General features: G+C 36.5%; 1 protein-coding gene across 4 annotated transcripts in view; it reads left to right on the top strand.

The window, feature by feature from the left end:
- SH3YL1 (SH3 and SYLF domain containing 1) overlaps nt 1-14,921 on the top strand; it is a 46,794-nt gene that overhangs the window by 9,036 nt on the left and 22,837 nt on the right. For 2 of the 4 annotated variants that reach the window (XM_058834419.1, XM_058834416.1), the window contains exons 2-9: nt 4,405-4,515; nt 5,373-5,486; nt 5,972-6,036; nt 8,604-8,716; nt 11,832-11,960; nt 12,670-12,832; nt 13,480-13,552; nt 14,253-14,309. In XM_058834419.1, the coding sequence (XP_058690402.1) occupies nt 4,405-4,515; nt 5,373-5,486; nt 5,972-6,036; nt 8,604-8,716; nt 11,832-11,960; nt 12,670-12,832; nt 13,480-13,552; nt 14,253-14,309 (825 nt within the window). Of the gene's footprint in view, nt 1-4,202; nt 4,256-4,404; nt 4,516-5,372; nt 5,487-5,971; nt 6,037-8,603; nt 8,717-11,831; nt 11,961-12,669; nt 12,833-13,479; nt 13,553-14,252; nt 14,310-14,921 lie in introns of those variants that run through there. The other 2 variants (XM_058834418.1, XM_058834417.1) reach the window with 2 other exon arrangements.

Genomic DNA, 14,921 nt, shown 5'->3' on the forward strand with positions numbered 1-14,921 from the left:
CTGTGGTGATAAAAATGCTCTATTTCTTCTTCCGCTTCCAAAATGGGAGTCCAGCCAGGCCTTATCAGTCATCAAATTATACATAATTGAAGTCAGAGTGTGGATTTGTTTGTGATTTTTTTTTTTTTTTAACCAAGTCATCGGTTCCTCAAGGCTCCTGTAGGCATCCCGCCAGTTCTTTAGTATCTACACAACGTTATGGAAATAAAGGAACTCAAAGTGAGCTACTGGGGAAAGAATCATATGGTTACTACTTCGAGTAACTGTTGGTTTGCAGCATGAAATTGTTTAATCAGGTGGTTTATTCATCTGGCTCACTGTTAAAATCTCTGTGCCATGTTTGCTTGCCAATTAATTTAATTTTCATACCTTCTACTGTCTAAATGAAAATCTTACTTGCAGCCCTTCTCTGCAAGGTGTAGCTTTGATCTCTTCAGCTTCGGCATGTTCAACCTCTTTTTCTTCCCTTTTCCCCTCTCTGTATTTCTATTGTGCTTTAGAAATATCACCCATTTCTTAGCTTCTGAAAGTGCACAAGTCTAGCCACATGCAACGTAACTGGCAAAATGCTGTTGTCAAATCCACCTGCTGCGTCTTAGTCCAGAAAAATAATCCTTCATTACTTTAGTCTGTGGCAGAAAGGGAAAAAACAAGGGATAATGGAGGAGTGAATTCCTGTAACTACCTAAGGATTGCAGAAGAAATAATAATGCATGAAACAAGTGATACAGGGAGAAAGAGAAGTTTCTGATGTTGGGGATGTTGAGGATAGGAAGTTAAGCTTTCCTGTGCTTGCTGTTGTAGTGTACAGCTAGATGAATGTCTCTTCAATTTGTCCATTCCCTGGTGATAAAGGTACACCACACTATGTGGCACCAAAAACAAAAAAACAAACAAACAAAAAATACCTTTTAGAAAGGTTAGAGTGGACATACCTAATTTTTTATTTGATTAACGAATGCTTTTTTTCTGTGCAAAGTTTGTATTTTAGAATGCAGGTTTTTGAATCATTGTGCAGGAAAGTCATAGAATGGTTTGGGCTAGAAGTAAAGAGGACATCTAATCCAACTTCTCCTGCAACAGGCAGGGACACCTTTGACTAGAGCAGGTTGCTCTGAGCAACCAGATATGTATTGAGAGGTGAAGGAACAGTGAGGTAGTAACAGTATTACTTTTCCTGCTCCTGAAGTTCAGTTTTGAATTGTTTTCAAATAATTAGTAGCTCCTACATGCACAGTGGCATGCACAGAGTTTTTTGTGGTAACCATCAAATCTTTCTGAAGCAATTCTGAAACTGAAATCTGCAAATGCTTACAAAAACTATAATATGATTTTATATTTTTTCCCCACTCTATTCATGCTATTTGCAGACTTTCAGGTCTGAAAACACCTCATTTTCTCCATGGATTTAGTTAAGGGAGTTCTAATCTGTATGTCTAATCTGTATGAAACACGATATTCTTATTTTTTTTTTTTTTTTACTTTTTTTTAGTAGTAGGAAGAATAATTGGAGATGTTTCTCTAAATTCTGAGATTAGCCAGAGAGAAGCAAAGGGGAGGAGGGAATGCATTGGGTAAACAAGGAAGAAGAGTATGAGAAGAGAACAGAAGTTGATTTTATTTCTCTAATCTAGAAGCTGGATAATGCTTGTTTTTGCTCAGTAATGTTTTGTGACTCCCCAGTGTTTTCATCTCCCCAATGTTTTTTTATCTCCAGTGTATAGATCTTATTTTAATTGATCATGTGATCATTTTCTTGATCACTTTGCTAGAAGTCCTGCATGGTCAGGCACATAACTATCCATTTTATCACAGTTTAACCTTACTGAAGCATGAGAAAAATGAAGTACCATGAAACGTGTATTTTGGACAGACTGGGCAGGTGACCCTTCCCAGACCTCTAGACTTGTATCTTAAGTGAAAACTTACATACTTACATTGAATAAACATGTACATATAATTTTATAATATATAGTTATATAACATATATATATATAATATATCTAACATATATATAGCATAATTAGATAATATATAATTATGTGATTCTATGTAAGTTTATATATAATATAAACTTTCCTAGAATTGTTCACCTGATTTTGGAAATGAACATGCACTGTGTATTACAATGTTAATTATTTTTTACAAATTATAATATGCTGGCTTTATTTTTTGCACCTTCTTGAGAAGACTGTTGTTGCAGTATGCTTTTTGAGACTGCCTCAATTTATCTCTGTACAAAAGCAGAAATCTTGTTTTTCTCTTACAACATGCTGGTCATGTTTGCCCTGTGACCTTGAAAATACAGTGTGAAGTACAAACAACAGAAGTAATGGAAACATTTGCTCCACCCCAGGTTGTTAATCTACCGAAAGCAATCGTGAGTTCATGTTTTACTTGAGTTACACTGTACTCTCCTTTTGCCATGTAGCCAGGTTCTAGCCTGGGGAAGCCTTCCAGCCACAGAAGTGCATGTTCAAAACTCCTGCAAGCAGTTTGACAATTTTAGTACTGTAACAGTCAGAGAAAATTCACATGCCAAGAACTTTTCAAAATATCCTGAGATCTTAGAGCTTCACCTTCTCCTATCCTTTCACGCTCAGGGTCTTGACTATTATTTTAATTTTCTGAAAAGAGAAGGGATTATTAGGAGATAGAATTAAAATTTCTACTCTGATAACTGCAGTGGGGTTTAGAGTATGTTGCATTCTATACATTTCCTTTTGTTCCCAGAGAGACAGATATTTCTGGACAGCCTTCTGATGAATGATGTCACTTCAGACTCTCCAAGGTTGTACCTGCTACATCTTCACCAAAGCCAAATATTGCTGTAGGCTGTCTCAGAAAGCACTAATCCAGACATTCAGCTGTCAAAATCTCTTCTTGGAATCTTCCTTCTTGCCTGGTGGACATACTACAGGAGTATTCATCTCTTCGAAAAATGGAGGTCTATCATTTTCTAGTCAACAGAGCCTGGGCAAAAACCTGGCTGACTTGCTGCTATGCACTTCACTTGGTCTGATCTGAATTGCTCTCTAAGCTTCATTTATGTAACCTCAAAATGCATTTAGTCCTCACCTTGGTTTTGGGTGGGAATGTTGCCCAGAGTGAAGAGATGAATGAATATTCAGAGAATATAAATTTTAAAAATAGTCCACTTTTGATTGAATGTGTTTTCTCTATGCACAGTCTTTTTTATACGTTTGTGAGTTTAGGAACAGTAGAATTTTATGGAAATGCTGTCACTAGTTTTTTTCATAGATGTGATATGGGATTTTTGTAGATGGAACAATCAAGACTAACTCCTGTCTCTTTAACTTCACTAGGGCTTCTTTTTTGCAAATCTACAAGTGAAACATTACTATTCTTACATAAAATGGTATTTATAATGTTGGAAAATACTAATAATTTATAATACTTGATTCTGTCTAGTTGTTAACTAGTGACAGCAGATCTGGTGGATCAAAATGGAATAAACACACTTCTGTAGACTTTATGATCTCATTGGTTTGGAGGGTAGATGTCAAGATTTTGTATGTCTGCTGCTCTGGAGCTTTATAAAGTAAACATAACTTATCTCTAATCTGTGATTTTTCCTCAGTTGAAATACATGGGTGTCTTATGTTAGATCACATTGGAAAGAAAATCCTGATAAAACCTTCAACAGGAAGTAGATCTGTAAAGGAAATTTCTTGGTCTGAAACAGAATTTTGTTCGCTTTCAGAACATGCCACATGTTTAGCTCTGTAAGAGAAGAATCCTGAACAGATGTGAAATTTTTAATGTTCATGAGTCAGCAGTTGCCAGTTGCTCTGCTGTTTGAAGGACAGCAGAGTTGATGGTGGTGTAGAGAAGAGCAATTAGAGTGGTCAATGATGGAGCAGCTACCCTGAGGAGAGACTAAGAAGGCTGAGACTCCTGAAAGAATGGAGAGGACTGGGGACTTTGACTATTTGTAAAAGCATGAAGGTAGTAGATAAGTTGAATGCATTAGGTTTTCAGTAGAACTTGTGAGACTTGAGCTAGCAGGCATTCACTGTAAGTAGTAGATTAATTTAAAATAGAGCACATATTTCTTTAAGTAGCAGGTAAACTGCTGCTGCAGGAATTCCAATGGCAGAATATCAGCAGATTTAAAAAGGCAAATCTATAAATAAATAGTGGCAGGAACAACTAAGGATGTGAAACACCCCTGCTGTTACCAGTGTGGATTCTGAACTCATGCAAGAGAAAGAGATAACATACAGGAATCAGGGTTGTGTGTTTTATTAATTGGTATCTTCAGTTAAAACTATAAGAAACAAAATGTGGATCTGATGCAGAAGATAAATTCTTATATTCATGTGTTCTGAGCTAGTTTGATTTACTTTGTAAAGAACCACTTTTCCCGTACATGTTTTACAGTGAACAACCCTATACCTTCCAACCTGAAGTCAGAAGCTAAAAAGGCAGCTAAAATACTACGAGAATTTACAGAAATAACTTCCAGAAATGGACCAGATAAAATCATACCACGTGAGTAAAGAAAATGCTTTGATTCAGCTAAAACCTTCAGTGCTCCCTGTGTTGCAGTTATGCTGTCTTTACCAATTCCCTCTGTTTTCACTGACCACAACTTAGAGATGAATGAAAATTTTGGGTGCCATAACTTCTTTGAAAATATTTCAAAAACTTTGAAAATATTAAATAAAGGGTTTCAGTTTGCTGTATTCTTGGCAGATGTTACTTACTGGGAGATCTTTTGAATGTTTACTGCTACAAGGTACCTGCACTGTAAGGCTTCCCCCAGGATGGATGGACTGTCTGATGTTCAACCCTGTAAATGTATTTCTTAGGAGAGAACCTGGAATAATAGCTCTAGCTCTTGAATATCTGTGTTGATTAGAATTAGCTAGATGAAAATAAGTTGAAGCAAAGAAATCAGGGTGATTTTCCTTTTGATACTGGTTCAGCACTCTTATTTGCCGCTGTTCTCTTTATTTTTACAGTTGTTACTCTGCGTTTCTCCTAGTGTTTTCCAAGTGGAGACATAGTTGTCAGCTATTTACTGTCTGTTTTTCGTTTATCTTGCCAAGGGTACTCACACAAAGTGTGTGGCACTAAACAAACTAATTCTATACAAGCTAATCAGAACAGGTGAAGCAGTTGTGGCAGTGCATAGATTGTCACAGGTTAATGTCACCTGCAGCTAGGTTTGAGGTTCTCTGTGGTGGAGGTGTCATGATCAGTTTAACTTTTTTTGCAGTTTTCTTTAAGGCTTTGCTTTGATTATTTGACTCTTGTGTTCATACTTGTTAAATGTTGAGTTTTGTTTTCCCCTTCTCTTAGAACTTCTCTTATGAGGTCTTCAATAAATGATTTTGCTGTTTCAGCTCATGTAATAGCTAAAGCCAAAGGTCTTGCAGTTTTGTCTGTTATCAAAGCTGGATTTTTGGTCACTGCTCGAGGTGGAAGTGGAATTGTATTAGCTCGTCTTCCTAATGGAAGTAAGTGGATATTTTCCTTTTGTACTTCATGAGAGAATTAAAAGAGATAAAAATACATTTTTTCATTATTCTTTCACAGCATAAAATGGGAGATGTGCGATGAGTCAGGCAAAGAAGTGACTGTGTTTGGTGTGAAAGCTGTTTTCAAATCTTTATACCTTTGTTTGTCCAAATGTAAATATTTTCAGTATCTTTGTGGAAAAGGATGAAATATAAAAGTACATAGTATAAAATTCATTAGAAAAATTGATTATATCTGATTATGAAGTATATGATAAATAATTTGTAACAAGGAATTGTTTAGATCATGAGGATTTATATTTCTTAAATCCTTTTCTGTAGGATGAAGCATTACAGTTATGATTCTATTGTAGCAGTTTTGAACATACTTTTAAATAAAGAATTTGTTAGCATTTTTTTAATCTTTAATAATAAAATGAGTATTGCTTGTAATATATGTAAATTTATCTTGTGTTACATGACAGCCTGGTCTGCTCCCTCTGCAATAGGAATTGCTGGTCTTGGTGGTGGATTTGAAATTGGAATTGAGGTATGGTTTTGCATTTGATATACTTGTTGGTAACTTTTTTTGCAAGAAATTAGAATACATTGACAAAGATCTAAATGTTAGTGAGATAGTAGAATCTGCTTTTATGTACAAAAATATTATTATGAAATCCATTTATGCAAGACAAAAAAAAGAGGGATTTTGTTCCCATCAGTCAAGTTGTTAGAAGACATTTAGATAAAAAGAAGTGATGTAACACTAATTTCCTTGATTTCTCTCTGCTAACTGAATTTTTCGCTTATAAAGAGCCTCCTGTCAGTGTTCCCATATAAGACAATTGACGTTAATTGAAAAGGCATCCTAAATACTGTGTCAAATGCTTTACTAAAGGGCACAGGGACTCCATCTGGCAAGAAACAGTGTAAAGAACTTAAGTTGGAGTAAAATGGACTCCGCTTAATGTTACTGTACTTAACACATTTCCCACTCACACTTGTGGTTCCTGACACGACCTTTCAGTTTGAAAGCACCAGAACTGGTGATGCCGCTTCTGAAGGAATACTGTAGAAAAGGAGCCAGTTCCAGCCAGCAGAAATGCTTGAGTAAAGGACTCCCAACATTTAGGGAAACCCTTGTGAGCTGAGCCCTAACAGCACTCTACCTCTGCTTCCCATTTCTTCTTCCTCACAGCTCCTTCACACTTGCATGTTTTCATCTTTCCTCTGCTTCCTCTCCCTAGCCTCCAGATTCATCCTTCTCTTTGTTTAGCTTCTGTTCTGCTGATTCCCAAAGAAAATCAGAGTAACATTATGCTGCCAACAAGATCTCTTGCAGTGGGCGTTCTGCTCTTCAAAAGAACCCATGTACAGCTGATCTGGGTGATCTGTGCCAACCCACAGTACATCTACAGCTAGCCAGCTGTCCCTATCCTGGCCAGTCAGCCAGCATTCACATATTGAGCAACAGATCAATATTTTATTCTCTACTCATTGTTCACTGTATGATCTCAGGCATTATTGCATGCACTTTTTAAAGGATGATGTGAATACAAAATCATTAATTTTTATAACAGATTTTCATTGGTTTTCATGACTACAGGATCTGAATGTATTACAAAGTTTGAGCCCCAGAGTTTGTTTTGTTGTGGGATTTGTTTGTTTTTTTCTTTATTTTAAGCCTCTTTATGTGTCTTGATTAATTTATGAAAATTTTCTTTTAATCATCCCCACCTGATATTTTAGATAATGTAGACATTTCCTATTGATATTGAATCAAATAATTTCGATATAGAAGCTGTTTGTGAGAGTGTTTTTTTCCTGAGTAATACTGTGCCCTTCATTTGAAATTTTAGTCAGCTTACAAAATGCTGTTTCCTTACTGACATTATTATAATACAATCTTTTTTATTTCTTCTAGAAAATATATGTTATTCAGAAATACCTGAGTGTCTTAGGAGCCCAGAGTCCCATTTCACCATTCTTCTAGTCCTATATAAGCTTAGGTGTTTTAGAAACTAGGTGAAATTTATTCCTGTAGGAGAGATGATAGTTGACATAGTTGTAGTGGTACTTATCAATGCTTTTAAGTAACAAGAAGGAGATTACAGGCTTCAGAAGTCACAGTGACTTGGTATCTCAAATTAAAGACCAGTTTTAAAATTCATATAAATGCTTTCCTTGAAGGTTTTCTCGCTATGGATTTGCTTATCTTTAACAATGAATTCATCCTTTTACTGGGTAAGAGGAGGAAGCAGTATCCTGAAAGACGTTCTTCGTCCATCCCTGGATGATTCACAAACTGCTCCTGTAGCTGTCTTTTTTGGGATGGGGTGGAGGTTTCCAGGGGGCTAATAACAAAGACTTCTCTTGTGCTCTGTGTAATACTTCTAGGCCAGCCTTGTTTTGCAAATAATCTGGTATTTCCTCTTGTATTCCCTGCTGTCACTGTTTGGAATTTGGGGTAAGTTGAAAGTTATTTTCTGAACCTGGCTTTCAGTCAAGTCCATCAGATGAAAGATCAGGTGCAGTAGTCCTTGGGTATATTGCTACCTCTTCAAATACCAGATTTAATAGGTTCTTGAAGCAACTAACTAAATCTCATATCCAAGTCTTAAAAAGTTAATAATTCATATACATGCACACAGATATATAAAACTCCTGTAATGAAAATAAAATTTTATCAATAGCACCTGTATCCTTTTTGCTTTTAATTCTTTGGACAGGAATTTTTGTTTAGTAAGTTATGTCTTGCCCTTATTGGTTTAATTATTAAAGGATCTAAATGATTCACATCTGAAAATGTGCCTTCATAATTGTTTGTATAAGCCATAGAAAATAAGAAATTGTCAATTAGGAATTTTGAATTAACATAGAGTCTCTCTTATATTTCCTGTTTATTACATACTGACCATATCAGCACTTTGAAAAAAATCAATCAAATTTGATTAAAAAAGTAGTTGAAAGGATTTTTCATTCAAAATACCTTGCAGAAAAAGAATCAACTTTGTAATGAAAGCTGTTTCAAAATAATCCTTTACAAGAAAGGAAGATCATCTCCTATGCTGTTCTTTCTTCTTAATAAGTGTAGCACTTTTATCTGATATTTTATAGGTCTCAGACTTAGTGATAATACTGAATCATGAAAGAGCAGTAGAAGCTTTTGCCAAAGGAGGGAATCTTACACTTGGAGGAAATCTGACTGTGGCAATTGGACCTCTGGGGAGGTGGGTAATATGTTTTCCTAATAAAGCATATATGGAAGATAATTTTTAAAAGCCACATTGATGTGGAATTTTTTTTATATGTTATAGAACAACCTGGGCAACCTATATGCTGACTGGACCATTTTGTTCTTGCTAATCACCTTTTTTGTTCTTTTTTTCTTCTTTCCTGATTAAGTAATTTATTGGTAGAAGGAAAGCGTTCTGAGATTTGCTCTCTTTTTGCAGGAGACTGCTTGGCTAGGCTCAATGAAGACCGCAGGTGCTTCTGTGCCTGATAGATATGATTTTTAGTAACATATGGGTGTGTGCTTTCTGTTACCACAGATTTTCCCAACATTAAATAAATTTATATAAATTTAAATAAAAACTACACCAGATAATTTATTTTAAACCTTTAAGTGGTTAAGCCTGTTTACTTTGAAGAATGAGGTGAAATAATTTTTCTTGAAAATGAGCCTTGCAAGACTGCTACTCCAACCTCCTGCTCCAAGCAAATTCTATTACGACTTCAGATCAGGTCACTCAGTCCTTTTTTCCAGTTGGATCTTGAAAATCCCCAGTAAGGGAGACTGCTTGGTTCTCTGGGCAACCTGCTCTACTGTTTAGCTCTACTGCCTGACATCCAGTCAAAGTATTTCTTCCTTCTATTTATGTCAACAGCATTTTATTTTTCCTCTGTATGCTGCTATAAAGAGCCTGGCTTCATACTCTTGATTACCTCTCCATAGATACTTGAAACCTGCTGCTAGGTTTGAGCCAAGTCTTCTGTTCTCCAGGCTTACCAAGTGCAGCTGCCTCAGACTATGCTTATGGAACATATGCCTCCTTATGGCTGTTTTTTTTATGATGATGAAGTTTTTAACCGCTGTTTTTTAATCTTTTCTAACAAAATAAAAGGATGATACTTATTGCACAGAAGAGGGAGAGATCTGTGGATCAGGGAAGGGCAGTGAATGTCATGTGCCCTACAGAGGCATTTAGTACACTGTCCTGCAACATCTGTGTTCAAGCTGGGACATAATTGTCAGAATGGGGAGATGAGCAAACCGGCGAAGAACCCGATCATCAGGTTAGAAGAGCAGGGGTAAATGGTTCATATTGAAGTCTGAAGCCAGATTTCTTTCGAATTCCTCAGGAGACTCTTCTAGGACCTCTCCTGCTTGGTGTTTTTATCAATGACCTAGAGGAGCATTTGCAAAATATCCTCTTCAATTTGTGGATGACTCCAAACCAGAGGGTGCAGCCAATGCACTTCAGGCACCATTAGAGAAAAATGGACTTAGAGAGTGTAAAGATCCAGCACAAAACCTCATGAAATTAAACAAGGACGAGTGTAAAGTTCTGCATTCCTAGTTGGGTGAACCCCCTACCAGACTGAGCAGCTTCCCTATAGAGAAGGTGCTGGTATCCTGATGGGCAGTGGGGCTAAGCCAGCAGCTAATTCCTGACAGAAAAGGCAGTGAACAGTGTCAGGGGTTGCACCAATGGGTCTGTAGCCAGTAGATATGGGAAGTAATTGTTCACCTTTACTTGACGTTTCATAGACCATGACTAGAATATTGTGTTGAGTTTTAACCCTGCAGAAAGTTGTTTATAAAGCTGAGTATGTGCAGTGAACCACTACCTAAATGGCCAGGGAAATGCAGCATGTGAACAACGAGGCTGGGGGAGCTCAGCTTATTGAACCTGAAAGAGAGAAGACCTTCTGAGTCTGCATTCCCAACAGGGCATCACCAAGACAGACCCCAGTTCTTTAGAGGTGCATGGCAAAACAATGAGAAGTAGTAGTCATATATCAAGACAAGGAAGGTTCTGATTGGATATGAGAAAAAAAATTGACATGATTAAAATTAAGTGCTGATACAGGTTACTCAGAGTGTCTATGGAATTATAAACCTAGAATTCTTCAAAAACTGGCTGGACAATGTCCAGAGCAACCTGCTTTTAATTTGATGTTATATCCATTTTGAGATGACTGTCTTTTAACCTAAAATATTATATGATCCTGTGAAGGACAAATACTATAATCTTGCAAATCTGTTGAGGTCCAGTAAGGCCTTACTCTAAGTGTTTTGTGCTGACCATAAAGTCTAGGAGGATTTGGAAATATTGAATAGAATTTCTGTCATCAGTCCAAACATAATCAGATCATTTTAAAATGTGATTAAAGTGTGGCTTAACAGTTTTCAAAGGAGGCTGTTAAGATCCAGTTATTAAAATTATTACAGAGATGCCTCTGCCCAAATAAGATGCAAGTGAGACTATATGCTGAAGTCAATAGTATGGATTTTATTTAACAGTAAATGTGAGTGGGGGAGAGAGAGAGAAAGAAATAGCAAAAGAGGAAGAGGGAGAGAGAAAGTGACAGAAGGACAGACTGCGGAGAACCTGTCAGTGTTCTGTTGATTCTCCTGATTTTCTTGGTGGTGAGGGTTCCACGAAGCTTAGATTATATGTATATGGATGTATATTCTATTCAGGCTAATTGGGAGCACCCAGGTACCTCCCCTGATTGGGAAGTTTGACACTGTCTCTTGCCACAGGCTCTGATCTGTTGCATCCCTTTGCATCACATTCAGCCCTTTGGTGCAAGGCCATGGGAATCAGCCTGAGGCTGCTTTGGGGGTCTTTGATAGTTTATGATCACTTCTCAGACATGACAGCTGCCTCTCTTGTCAGTGCATTGAGTCAGTTATGCCTCATCACACCTTCCCTGGGGAAGGGATTGGGAGTTGTCTAAGGGAGAACAATTACCTTTATAAAAGGTACCATCCCCCCTTGCGGGATTTGCCTCATCAGCCCGAAAGCCTGGCTTGCAGCCTCCCCCTCTGTCTTACGTGAATCTTGCACACCAAGCTCACCTCCCCTCAAAGGATGCAAACCTGGCCTCAGCAAATCATCTGGGAGCCTCCTTGATTGTTTTGAGTCAAAACCATGAAGAGTCCAGTCTCTCAGAGACCTAATGGGGAGCATTCATATGAGGCAGTGTTGTTCTGTGATTCTGTTTGAAAAAAAGGACAAAAAAATAAAGAAGGATTAAAAAAAGAAAAAGACAATTGCTATTCATACTACAAAACTGTATTGAAGAATATCAACCAAAACCTTTTCCTTCTAGAAATTTGGAAGGGGATGTTGCCCTGAGAAGCTCTGCTGCTGTCTATACATATTGCAAATCTCGAGGACTGTTTGCAGGCGTATCTCTGGAAGGAACCTGTTTAATTGAAAGGAAGGAAACAAATCGCAAGTAAGCTCTCTTAATATCTGAAAGGTTCAGTGAAAGCATGGTGACAGAATTAACTAGGACACATTCACTTTGGAAAAAGTTTTTTTTGAAAACATACTATGTTAAGAATTTTTTGAGGGACAAGGGTTTCTTTTTAGACATCTTGCAATGGGTATTGAGATGATGCTGAATGTTTAGGGATTATTTATCTTTGGCAGGTTGATCTAAACTAGGCACCACATGCCAGACCAGTTGCTTTGTCACTCCCATTCCTCAACAGAGGAGAAAAAGAGAGGAGAAAAAGTGTGATGACAAACTCATAAGTTGAGATAAAGGCACTTACCAATTGGTATTTCAGTCAAAAAAACTCCAACCTCATCAAGGGGAAATTATTTTATTTTCAGTTAATAAGAGAATAGGATAATGAGAAATAATAATAAATCTTGAAAGCAACACCTTTCCCCCACACACTTTCCAACTTACTGGGCTCCATTTCAATCACAGCTTCTCTACCTCCTCCTTCCAAGTGGTTCAGGAAAATGGGCGCTGTGGTCAGTTTTCGAAATCTATAGCTTTGAAATAGTTCTGTCATTTCTCAGTATATGACCAGTAGGAAAAATGCAGGGCTAGGAGTGGATATAGGGAGCATTTGCACAAAGTGTATTTATCTAGAAGTTGAAATGTAATAATCAAATACCTGAAATCTTTTTTTTTTCTTTTTTTTTATCAGGTTTTACGGGCAAGACATTCGTGCTAGTGCCATCCTGCTTGGTGATGTGCCTGTCCCTGCTCAAGCAGATGATCTTTATGAAACCCTAGCATCCTTCACTGAAGTGTATGAAAATGAAGAACAAAAAAACAATGCAGGAAAATCTGTAAGGGAACAAAGAAGGGTTTGTGCACTTCTTTTTCATATAGGCTTGCCCTGTTCCTGAGCTGTTCCTAGTCAGTGTTAATGATGATGTTTATGTGTCATTTTTAACTTCTCTATTGGATGACCGAAGGCATAACACATGTCAGTTACTGCATGTGGAACATTTGTTCAAGTATTTCCCTGCTAGGCTCTTGGGGGCAAGAATGTTGCTGGGTTTGCTTTTCAATTTCCAGAATAACAAAGTATATCTTTGTTTTGTAATTGTGCATTATCAAATCTGAGGTGGTGATTAGGAATGTTTGATCAAGTATTTTTAGTCAAGTTAATTGCAAATTGGATACTCATAGCTTTCCTACCTTTTCTATTTTCCATTCAGGCAATCACATTTATAGTGTAATACTGGGACTGTAGAAGAAATTTTCTTACAGATATTGATATTATTGATAGACAAATATTTACTTTCAGCTTTGTTAAACCCATGGTGATTTACTTCAGTGTCATGTGTATGTCACTAGTATTTAGTATGCTTCTTGAGTTCCTACAGGTTTAGTGGAGAAAGAGTAATTTTAATTTTTTTTCAGTGTAACTGGATATGCTTCTAGGCTCTGAAGTCACAATCTATGTCCAGATGTGATGCTATGTTTTTAAAAAAATTGTGTACTTTAGGTAAATGACCGACCTGCTAGACCATCATCCAGACCAGAGCCACCTAAACCCACTGTTAAACCTACACCACCAGGTGAAAAATTTTCATAATGACTAATTAATTATCTTCATAAAATTAGGGCATTAAAGCTAATTAATACTATGCAGGTATTATAGCAGCTGCCTCTACAAAAACATTTTTTAAATATTGTTCCTCGGACAAATACTGAAAGCATGTTGATATAGTGCCATGAGTGATAAAGACTAAAGCATTTGTTTTATATTAACAAACCTTTTCTCTCTGACAGGTAGAAACACTGTTTTTATAGTTGCAGAATCATGTAATAATTCAAAGGAAATATTCATGTTACTGGATACACTGAAACCCCATAGTACAATGAAACTTCCTAGTAAAAAGAACAGTCCTACTAGAAACTGCTGGTCCTAGTTCTAGAAATTTCTGGTTTCTAGAAATCATAGCTTCTCTTTAGGTTGTCATTATCTTTTAATCATTAGAGGTTTTACAGTAGAGGAGAAGAGGCAGAATTTTGTCTCTTTAACAGTTTGTCTTAACAAAGTGCTTTCATTCAAAGTGAGACTTTACTGTGCAGCTCCTCTTGTTAACTTAATTCTCTGGTTAAGGGTATGAGGCAAAGTCTGTATTTCTTTCTTCTGCACTGCTCCTTAGTTAACTGCAATCATTTAATAACTATTGAACTTGTATTAGAAGAGCAGTATACGAAATAATATATGTTATCATGTGATATCAGTTGCTACTTTATTTTCTCTTTCAGCTAAAAAGAATACAAACAAACTTTATCCTGAACTTCCCAATGATTACGCATCTGTGGGTAAGTACTAAGCTTACACTTATTTTATTAATACAGTGTAGAATCTGAGAAGTTCTAAAAGTACTTTGAAAGATATGTAAAAATATCTGGCCATTGATATTTTCCTTTATTGTCCATGTGTTAAAATGAGATTTAGGTCTTGTATGATCTCCTGAAAATACTTCATAAACATTAATCTTATTCCCTGGCTTTACATTCTAACAATGAATTTCTTTTTCTGAGCAGCACAGGTTCTTCTGTTTTATTCTGTGTGCTTGAAAAATGCACTTGAAGTAGTAAAATTGTTTTATGGTACCACCTAACTGAAATGAAAAAGAAAGGTGATATAACAAGTTTCTGTCCAGGTCCTTATGCAATGTATAATAATTCCCATTTTAATTTTAAAAGTGCTTCCACAGATGATACCTGATTATGCTGGAATAAACACAGATTTACATTGCTTCTTCATGATTTTATAACACTGTGTTACACTAAAGATATTACTGGTTTATTGTTGTATTGATTCTCTTATGTTTAAAGCACTTTCAGCTCTTAACTCTTACTCTGCAATATTTGTGCCATATTTTATATATATATATATTTACATTTTTATGTATTACATGGTCACTTGAA

The sequence above is a fragment of the Poecile atricapillus genome, chromosome 3 (assembly GCF_030490865.1).
Source record: "Poecile atricapillus isolate bPoeAtr1 chromosome 3, bPoeAtr1.hap1, whole genome shotgun sequence".
NCBI lineage: Eukaryota > Metazoa > Chordata > Aves > Passeriformes > Paridae > Poecile > Poecile atricapillus.